The 10,720-nt window shown below is 33.4% G+C and overlaps 1 protein-coding gene across 2 annotated transcripts; it reads left to right on the forward strand.

Annotated features, from left to right (window-relative positions):
* The first annotated feature begins 5,053 nt into the window (after window positions 1–5,053).
* Window positions 5,054–8,895, forward strand: LOC120208197. 2 transcript variants are annotated; one of them, XM_039207529.1, is made up of 7 exons: window positions 5,054–5,275; window positions 5,572–5,742; window positions 6,366–6,602; window positions 7,239–7,328; window positions 8,176–8,295; window positions 8,597–8,645; window positions 8,824–8,895. In XM_039207529.1, the coding sequence occupies exons 1-6, from the start codon at window positions 5,108–5,110 to the stop codon at window positions 8,639–8,641; spliced, it is 831 nt and encodes a 276-aa protein (XP_039063460.1). In that variant the 5' UTR covers window positions 5,054–5,107; the 3' UTR covers window positions 8,642–8,645; window positions 8,824–8,895. The 2 variants fall into 2 exon arrangements, with proteins under 2 accessions (XP_039063460.1, XP_039063459.1); XM_039207528.1 differs by lacking the exon at window positions 8,824–8,895 and having other exon boundaries at window positions 8,597–8,725.
* Window positions 8,896–10,720: the final 1,825 nt, after the last annotated feature.

The raw sequence follows: 10,720 nt of genomic DNA on the forward strand, positions 1-10,720 counted from the left end.
TACAAGAGACATTTAAGTAGATTTTGGTATCCAAATTGGTTTGGATCCTTGAACATTAGTTTCAATGTCCCTTGTTTCTTTAGGAATCCATACTTGTCTAACTTTAAAACGTTTTCATTTCTTCAAAGGACAAGTATGTTCCATATGACCATGAAAATGACAATGTGAGCATTTTTCCATTTTTAAACATAATAAGTTATTTTTAGAAATTACTTCTTTTTCTAAATCATTGATTTTTACTTTTGAAAGTTCTAAAACATTTTTCAAAAATTTTATTTTGATTTTCAAAATCAATTTTTGTTTTCAAAATCAAATTAATTTCTTATATTTGGAATTCATGGTCTCTAATCCCAAATACAACTTATTATAGGCATCTTGTAACTAATCAAAAGAAAATGAATTAAATTCATTTAAGTTAGAAGATACCTCAGGTTTTTCTTCGGTGGCCATGAGGCATAGGTTGACTACTTCATCTTCATCATTGGAATCATCTTCATTACTCCAAGATGCAACAAATGCCTTCTTCTTGCTTGACCCCTTTTTCTTTAGAAGATGACATTCATATTTGACATGTCCCTTTCTTTGACAATTGAAGCACACCGGGGGACTCTTCTTCTTGGTTGATTCACGCCTCACTTCCTTGGAAGCCATGAATCTCTTTACCTCTTTGAAGAGCTTTGTCATCTCTTCTTCTTGTTCATCATCGTCTTCATCCACCTCATCACTTGAATCTTGATAGCTTTCATTGGTGGATTTGAAGACAATTCCTACCTCATTCTTCTTCTTGTTTTTCTTCTTTTCACCTTCTTCTTCTTCATTCAACATCATCTCATGAGTGAGAAGGGAACCAATTAGCTCGTCGAGAGTAAGAGACTTTAGGTCTCTGGCTTCGATAATGACGGTCTTCTTCGATTACCACGAACATGGAAGAGAGTAGATCATATTCCTTACAAGCTCCTCATTAGAGATTACTTCTCCAAATCCCCTGAGACCGTTGACAATCATGGAAAATATATCCGTCATAGCTTTGATGTCTTCATCGGGTTTCATTTTGAAGTTCTCGTAGCTATGGTTGAGAAGACTTTTCTTTGATTCCCTCATTTCATCGGTTCCTTCATGAGTGACTTGGAGCTTATCCCAAATCTCTTTGACAGTAGAACAAGAGGATATTCTTCCATATTCGTTTGGGCCTAATGCACAAAAGAGAATATGGATAGCCTTAGAATTAAGCTGGAACTTTTTCTTCTCTTCATTACTTCAATCGTCGTATTCACCAGGTGGAGTGGAGTAACCCCTCATGATCGAGTTCCAAGCTCCTAGATCATAAGCTCGAATAAATAACATCATCTTATTCTTCCAATGTGCATAATTTGCTCCATTGAAGAATGGTGGCTTGTTGACCGATTACGAATCCATAATAGGTGAATCTTCATTGTAATAGGCACCAGTGGTTAAAGCCATTTCTTTGCCGGTTGCGTCGAAAATCGTTATAGCTTCTTCGAGGATCGTCTCAAGGATGTTAAGCCTTTTAACGAGCTAGCCTCTGATGCCAATTATTGGGATTTGCAGAAGCTCGAATCGATAATCGGAATGGTTTACAAAGAGGGTTGTGATCGGTTTTTGTGTTTAGGGAGTAAGGAGATTGAAAGATAAAGAATTGCACAACGATTTATAGTGGTTCGACTTCTCAACCAAGTCTACATCCACTACCTTAGCTCCTTACCAAGGATTTTCCAACAAATTCATTAATTTGTTCTTTCTTTTTCAAGGACTAAGAGATAACATTTACAAACTCCCTAATTTTTCACGGGTTAAACTAGAACCTTTCCCTAGCTTTTAGCAGGCTTAGCTAGAACCAAAACCCCTTTACAATGAAAGAAAATTTATGTTTACAAGAATTAAGCTCACAAGAACAGAAATATTTACAAGAGAAAGATGAAATAAGAATGAAAAAATCTTCTCTTGTGTTTGATTGCTTGGATAGTTGTTCTCTATGTTCTTCAAGTGTCTTGAACATGTATTTATAAGTTGGAATTAGTTTGAAGTCGTATATAGCTGTTGGGATTCATTTTCTGCAAAATAAAACTGCCATAACAAGTAGTATCGGTACCCTTTCAATGGGTATCAGTACCCCTTCATAGTATTTGAAATTTTTGACCGTTGGGATTAATTTTACTGTAGCAGTATAGATACCCCTGTAGCGGTATCGGTACCCATTTTGCATTATGGAATTTTGAGCATCGATAATGTTCATTACTGTTCACACAGTATCGGTACTATTCATACAATATTGATACTATTCATACAATATCGATCTATTTATACAGTATAATAATATTCATAAAACATTTTTGTGCTCAATTCCAAATTAATGGATTTTGAATTATTTTTGTAAACTTTGAAAACTTTGAATGAATTCAATTCAAGTCCAAAAACATTTTACCATAAATTATTATATCAAAACATAGTTCAACAACAAGTTATTTGAGTTGGCGAGTCATATTTTATGACTCAAATTTTATTTATTTTTTCAATTCGAGATTAGTTTATGAAATTCGAGTCGATTCAAGTTGTTTGAGTTTCTATAAAAATTTAACTATAATTATTTATAATATTATGGTATAAATTGGGTTCTAATTTATCGAATTTCTCTAACCATATAAGATATTCATATATATTTTTTCATATTCTTTTTCAAATTATAAAATTATTTCATAAATCAAAATAATATAAAATTTTAGTAAATTATATTTATAATTTTATTTTTCAAAGAAGGTATTTTGAAGATAAAGTGTTGATGCGAGTATAAATGAGTCAAGAAATTGATGAGAAGAAAGAATTGCAAACAAATTATAGACAAAAGATCAAATTAAGTAACATGCAAAGTTAAGAGACTAAATTGAAAAAAAGAGTGAATTTGTAGTTAAAAATAGGAATTTAAGTCACATAGGTATTCTATAGTGATAGAGGAGCATATGATTTAAATTTGATCAAAATGAACTTAAAATGAAGGATTAATTGAAGAAACGGTGAAATCATGTAAAGGTAAGAACTAAATTGAAAATTGAAAAATATTATAAAAATAACAATTGATGATATATAGTTATTCTACAATGATTTTAGAGCATATGGTCAAGATTTGGCAAAACAAAAAGGACTTAAAATGAATGAGCAATCGAAGGAATGAGAAATCATGCAAATTTGAAGGGTTGCATTGAAAAAAATATAAAATTTGTTATCAAATAGAGAAATTGAATATACATAGGTGTTCTACAATGATTTAGGTGCATGTGGTTCAAACTTGGTTAAAAATGAACTTAAAATGAATGAAGAATTGAAGGAATGAGAAAATCATGCAAAGTTGAAGGACTAAGTTGAAAAAATAGAAAATTTGTTATTAAAAAGAGGAATTGAAGATTCATATGTATTTTAAAATGCTTTAGGAGTATGTGGTTCAAATTTAGTAAAAGATAGAGTTAAAATGAAAAAAGGAATCGAAGAAATAAGGAAATCAAGGATCAAATTGCAAAAATACCAAAATACTCAATAAATTTTTTATTTTTCAATTAACTCGAAAATTTTAAATTGTAGCTCGACTCAAAATTTGACTCGATGGTTCGAATTGGATCAAATAACTCAACTTAAATAATTTGAAATTGAAAAAAAATTATTTTTTAAGTCGAGTCTAGTTTTTCTCACCCCAAAAATTATTATTCTATCTAAATTTTAGGGTAAAATATATAAATAATCCCTAAACTTTTAGGGCGTTTGCATTTTGGTCACCTAACTTTTGAAACTTGCAATATAATCATCGAACTTTTAGTTTATTTTCAGTAAGGTCTCTGTCGTTACCTCCCGTTAGTTTTAGTTGATGTGCTCGACTCAAAAATTGACTCGATGGTTCGAATTGGATCAAATAACTCAACTTAAATAATTTGAAATTGAAAAAAAATTATTTTTTAAGTCGAGTCTAGTTTTGCTCACCCCAAAAATTATTATTCTATCTAAATTTCAGGGTAAAATATATAAATAATCCCTGAACTTTTAGGGCATTTGCATTTTGGTCACCTAACTTTTGAAACTTGCAATATAATCATCGAACTTTTAGTTCATTTTCAGTAAGGTCTCTGTCGTTACCTCCCGTTAGTTTTAGTTGATGTGGCACTTGACTCCCATTTACTCCCCTTTATTCTTCTTCTTCTTCTTCATCTCTTTTTCCTTCTCCTTCTTCTCCTCCTTTGCATTAATGCTTACATTATTTTTAACCAACGACGGACAACGGCGAGGAGGCACGATGACTGAGTTTTGGTTGGAACAATATGAGGACTTCAACGATGATGGTGGTGTGGTGAACGAACTGCTCAATTGGTCAAAAAATGATGAAAACAGAAAAAGGGCGTTGCGGTTTTCCAACGAGATCGGGGCCCTCTCCATAGAGAATAGAGGTGAGTATCGGCGAGTAGCTAACGAGGTTTTGGTCAGAATGGGGTGACACTCCTACTGGTATTGGCGTTGACGGTTACCACTACAGAGACCGGGATGGGTGTTCGAACGGTCTTCTCGTGATTTGGGATGAATGGTGGACGATGAGTATAAATCGAGGGTCGGGGTGTGGTCAGGAGGCTACGCCGATGACGATGGTGATGGCGGTGTGAGCCACCGTTGACTGAAGGTGGGGTGAACGAAAGTTATTTTTATGTGTGTGAGAGAAGAAGAAGAAGAAGAAGAAGAAGAAGAAGAGGGGTTAATGGGAGTTAAGTGTTATGTCAACTAAAACTAATTGGAGGTAACGACAAAGACCTTACTGAAAACGAACTAAAAGTTCGATGATTGTATTACAAGTTTCAAAAGTTAGGTGACCAAAATGCAAGTGTGTTAAAAATTTGGGGACTATTTATATAATATTTTTAATTATACTCATTTCTATATTTTTTAATCTTAAATTAAATTATCTGCATAACTTACCTTTGTATTATTGAATTAAGCCCAAGAACTTGGTATTCGTATTGATTTGTTAATCGACCCTAATAAAACGGGTCAAGTCCTAAACCTGTTCATTTGAACCTCATAACAGCCAGAAACAAGAGAACGGAAAGCAAAGAAAACAATGGCGGAAGACACGTTGTATGTTCAACTGCACAAGCTTTCATCTGTAAAGTCGGAGGAAATTATGGACCAAATTCTCACTACCCTTTGGAAAACCCGACGCTCCGGTCTTCCTCCGCCCGACAAGTCTCGCTTCCAATCTCTCCTCTCACTCCCCGAGATCGACCCCGTAATTTTCATTCCCAGCTTCTCTGCAACCAAACACGCCTCTTTCAATTATTTCCCCCCTTTTAGCATGGTTACTTCGTCTCAGTCTAAAACCTTGAAACTTGAAAGTCAAAATCATTGAAAAGATTACGCCTTTTCTTTTGTTTTTTCTTTTTGCCATTTACTAATTCAAAAATTGCTAAAAACAAAATTAGTATTTGTCCAGGAATAAGTGAGCCGCGGACACTTCTTTTCTTGTCATGTTTGTAGTGATAATTGTTAAATGAATAATGATGTGCAGAGAACTGTGATGAATAGGTATTGGCATGCCTTCGATTGCTTATCAGGAAATCCGTACACGAAAATTACAATGGCGATGATCTTTTGAAGCTATTTCCGCCTGATTTGTCACTTGATTTGCAAAGTCTTCTAGTTCTATCGTTGCGGAAATATCAGAGTCAATGGAAGGAAGAAATAGCAAAAGAACAGGTGAGCAGTAACTTCTTTCAAAATTGTTCGAAAAATATTTGATGATATATGTGCCTGTTTACCTCTATGCTAATGTGCGTTGGTGAAATGGGTGTTGTTATTTTTGCAAACATTGCATGTTAAGCAGCTTATGATGGTGATTCAAATTAAATCCATTGTCTTCCATTGAATAAGAACTGGGGACATACAAGTTGATTCATTAGTTACGTGTTACTTTTACTCAAAGCTGTGTTATTCAGAGGTCTTTGCAAGCTGCAAAGAGTATTGCACCTTGAGGATGTTTGTAATGATTATTCATACCAAATTCAAAACCTTTTATTTAATGTATGTAGAGGATATATAAGTTGATTTATTACTGGCTTGTTACTTTTGCACAAACTCAAAAAAGATTTAGAATGTTGCAATTTGTCCTGAAAAGCTTATGTTTGAAAAGGTGGGAGTGAAATTTTATACCAGAGCCTTGTGATGTAAATATAATATACTCAAATTAGTAGTTTTAGACTGTTAACGGAATCTATCAAAAGCTGGTTTTGCTAGGTAATGTAATGGTTACTCTTCTCTTTTTTCACCTGAACTCTCATCATATATATATATTTGTAATGCATTATATTCATCTTGTCCAGCATCCACATTCATTGCCAAGGACCAGTGTTTCCTATCAGATAAAGGCAAACACCCCACCATTGTTCACATCTTTGCCATCTTCTGATATTCCGACATCCTTGTGGCCTCGTCAACATGATCCTAGTTCCCGCATTAACCTTGGTGATTTTGGAGCTTTACCAATCATTGCTGATGCTCCTGGTTTTCACCTGGCTCCCTTGTCAATGCAACAGGATGCCGATCCTCCAGGCAATCTGGTATAATATTAATTCTTATTTTGTTCATTACTTTCTTTTTCAATTAATACAAGTATAATCAGTTAATTTCATAACATATCATTTCATGTACATGTACTCTTCAACTAATCATCTCCCTTTGCCAGCTACCTCTTGGATTTCTGTCTTTCTTTACAATGATGAAATTTATGCAGCACGTTTTCCCCACATTACCATTAATCATCCAGCAGTCTAAATCAAACACATACTTCTTATTACAATTTATCTTTGTGTTAGGGAACACATACTTCTTATTACAATTTATCTTTGTGTTAGGGAAAGGAGTTTGGTGTAATTTGCTTTAGTTAAAGGTTTATTCATCTCATTGTTGAAAAGGTGGAAGTTCTGACTCTTACCTGTACACACATGAATCATAAGGATGCTATTTCTTTTGATATGGCTGCTGGTCTGACTTTCCTACTTGGGTTTATTTCTTGACTGAGATTTAATTAGCTTTTTTGTAATACGTATTTTCATCTTGCTGCCATTTTAAACTAAGATATTGGATTCCTTAAGCCCAAATGTTGTAAATGAATATGCTATTGTACTTACTATTCATTTATGGCTCATTTTATGTTGTTAAAATTTCTTGATATGACTTTCTTAATTTGGTTATAGGAAGTTTTACCCCGCCTTAAATCAATGACATGGACCATGGAGAATCTCAACTCAGCACCAGCCAATAGAGTAGCTATTATCCATCTTAAGGTATGTGATCGATATGGCAGCAGCAATTCTGACTGCATCATTGCAAATTACCGAATAGTTCCGTTTTTCTGATGTCCCAAATGAACTTATTTGAATAACATTTTACATGTCATCAACACAAAGACATCTATTCTTCCATTATCCTATGTGCTATTAACTTCCAGTGGAAGAATAACAAGAATAATTAGAGAATTAATGATGCTTACATATTAACGGCATCAGGGATATTGACAAAATAAGTTTCTTGAAGTTGTTATGACCAAATAAAAAATGCTCTGGAGTCTATCCTCTGTAGTGCTTTTTTATACCTCTCCTTCCAGCTACTCCACAAAATAGAAGGGGGAAAAATGATTTGTGGTTCTTCTTACCTTCCTGTTCCCAAATCCCTTTTACTCATCAGCTTTAGGGTAACACAAAGTTTCAGCCGATGCTCTAAAGGCAGGCATAAAAGTCAAATTGACATATTATTACCAGATGGTGCCTGATTAAGAGCTCCCTTAGGCAGATAGGCATTGATTTTAATGATTGGGAGTATTTAGATTCTTGCATGAATGTTCCATTCTGACTTTAGATATAATAGTACACAATGGAGGAAATAATATTATTTAACAAATGCCTTTTACTTATGGTTACCATCACTTCCTTTAAATTGTTTGATGCATAGTAATTGAAACAAAGGTCAACACTGCAAATCATGGGTCGTTGAAATAATTACTTTGGTTCTTTGATGTATGAGGCCTTTTCTTCGAATGAGAATTCCGCTGCCACTATCAAGTTTCTCATCCATTTAAGTGTAAATTCTTAACTGTGGTTAATGACTTATTTCTTTTCTCATGCCTGTTAGCAGCTTCAAGATTATACCAAATCTCCTTCAGATGAGATAGAAGTGAAATTTCAGCTGACTATAGACACACTTGAAGCCATGTTGAGATCATTGACTTACATCAGTGAACAACTTTCAAACACGGTAAGAGTGCCTTTCTGTATTATTATGGATCTGAATATTATGGTTACTAGAACAGCTTTTGAGAATTAGGAACTCGATTTTTGGGTGTTCAAGGTGTTCTTCGAGTGCCATTGCATACTACTTCTCATGCTTTCGTTCTTGAACATTTTAGCTACCCCTAGTCCTCTAGTGTACCACCATACTTGCAAGATTGTATTTGGAATCTTGAATTTTCGTTCATTTCCGTCTCTTAACGACTGTGTTATTGGATTGTACTAGAGGAACATTACTCCTAGCTTGTTTTTGTCTTTTTATTTGGCAGGCTGGGACTTCGACGGAGCCGGCACAGAAAAAGCAAAAGCAATAGAACTGTACGGCCTTGGTTTGTTTCTTCTCTCTTTCTCTTTTGTACCGACATTCTATATAGATTCAAACCTGCATGTGATCTCATTAGAGATTGAATGAACTCATATGCATCATTTGAATTGGCTTTGACTTCATTCATTCTTGTGATGATGATCTGTTTTCTGTCTCAAAAAATATATGTAGGTGGTGATGTATGGACTGATATATCCTCCAATAGTGTTTCCCCTGCATGCTTGTTTACCAGTTTTAGTTGTCAAGCCGTACTTCCAGAAACATTGTTTTTTTTTTCTTCTAATCTCAAATTTACTTTCAGACATGAATGTCTTGCAAACTTACATATAAAACAGCTTTTGAAATGTGGTACATATAAAAATTTACATGAAAATTTCATTTATATGTTAAAAAAAAATCCCTATGTTTTCGCCTAACAGTAGCTTTTTTGAAAAGTAATTATTAACTTGTGAGTTGTGAAATGATATTAACATGTTAACAGTATCATGGAAATGTTTTGTCGAGCCACGACATTCTTACAACTTCTCTTTGTTGAACTCGCAAAGGAAGTAATCCCAGTTAAAGGGAATTTAATTCTTCCTTGATAATCTAGGTTCGAGTAACGTATTCTCCACGTGTCTAAGTTTAAAACTAATTCTTCTAAAAACAAATTAGGGGTAAAGTACTCTTTGATTATAGGGAATTGATAAACATATGAATAGTTGGAAGATTATTTTATAACTTTTAATAGCCGGGATACTCAACAAAACATCACACTATAATTTGAGAACATGTGTTGTCCTATATTTAATTTTAAAAAATCTTCAATTAGAACGGATTTATATAGAATCAATGAATATATATATATATATATATATATATATAACACTAAATTTATTTAATAAAAAATGAATTATTAATTGTATTAAAATTATATAATTTTTCATCAACAGGTTGGTTTAAGTGACAAACAATTTGATATCGCTTAAGTATGTATCGAGTTTGAGTCTTGTATATGCAGAAAATCTCTGTTAAGAGACTTATCTACCAAAGTTTGGTGTGCGAAAAGGATCAGTGCAAAAGGGATCGGTGCGGATTAATTAGGAAGTCTTACATATTGTAATCATTTTAGAATTCTGCAAATTGTCTCGTACTGAATCGGCAATGTAAGGTATCGTTTTCCTTCCCAAAAAAAAAAGGAAAAAAAAAAAAGAGTTTTTAACTTTAATCTTGAACGTTTCTAGACCAACAAATCGTTGCAACATTATAAATACTTACTCCCCACCCATGGTTTTCCACAATTAAAGCAACAAAACTAAATGGGAGTTTATCGTTCATTTTCGCAATTGCTGCTTTGATGTCCCCGTCGATATTGATGGCTACCGATTTCATAGTCAGCGATGATCAAGGGTGGCGTCTAGGAGTCGATTACGATGCATGGGCTCAAGGCAAACAATTCTTTGTAAGAGACAATCTTGGTCTACTTTTCTATCCAATATTCTTAGTAATATTTTTTTTAAATAGTCTAAGATGAATAATTTTCTTAGTATAGGTTAAGAATTTTCTTAACCTTTGATAATGCGCACACACTACATATATGCAGGGTGTGTTATATTTATTCTAAGGTTTTGACATATTTAATAAGATTTATGTTGTGTTTGCATAAACATTGACGTAGGAATATGATTCACTAGACATATTTTTGATCTATAAATTCTAAGAATGTATGAGGATGACATCCTAATTTAAAACCAAGGAATGACAATTGAAAATGTTATAAAAAACATAATATTTTCGGTTGAGCGTGACCTAAAATGTTAACTTTTTCTAAGCATTTTTCGGTTGTACACATTCTTCATAACATTTGCGGCTGACAACAAAAAATGTTACATTCTTCATAACATTTTCGGTTCAACTGAAAATGCTAAAAAGTTGACATTTTAGGTTGCTCTCAACAAAAAATGTTATGTTTATAACATTTTCGGTTGTGCCTATTTCATATCATTCCTTAACCTTAGATTAGTTTGTCGCACATCAGAACTTCCCATAAATTCCCTTGGAGATCAAAGACTCGTTTTTATGTTCTTTT

The sequence above is a fragment of the Hibiscus syriacus genome, unplaced genomic scaffold (assembly GCF_006381635.1).
Source record: "Hibiscus syriacus cultivar Baekdansim isolate YM2019G1 unplaced genomic scaffold, ASM638163v2 tig00016004_pilon, whole genome shotgun sequence".
In the NCBI taxonomy this organism is placed as follows: domain Eukaryota; kingdom Viridiplantae; phylum Streptophyta; class Magnoliopsida; order Malvales; family Malvaceae; genus Hibiscus; species Hibiscus syriacus.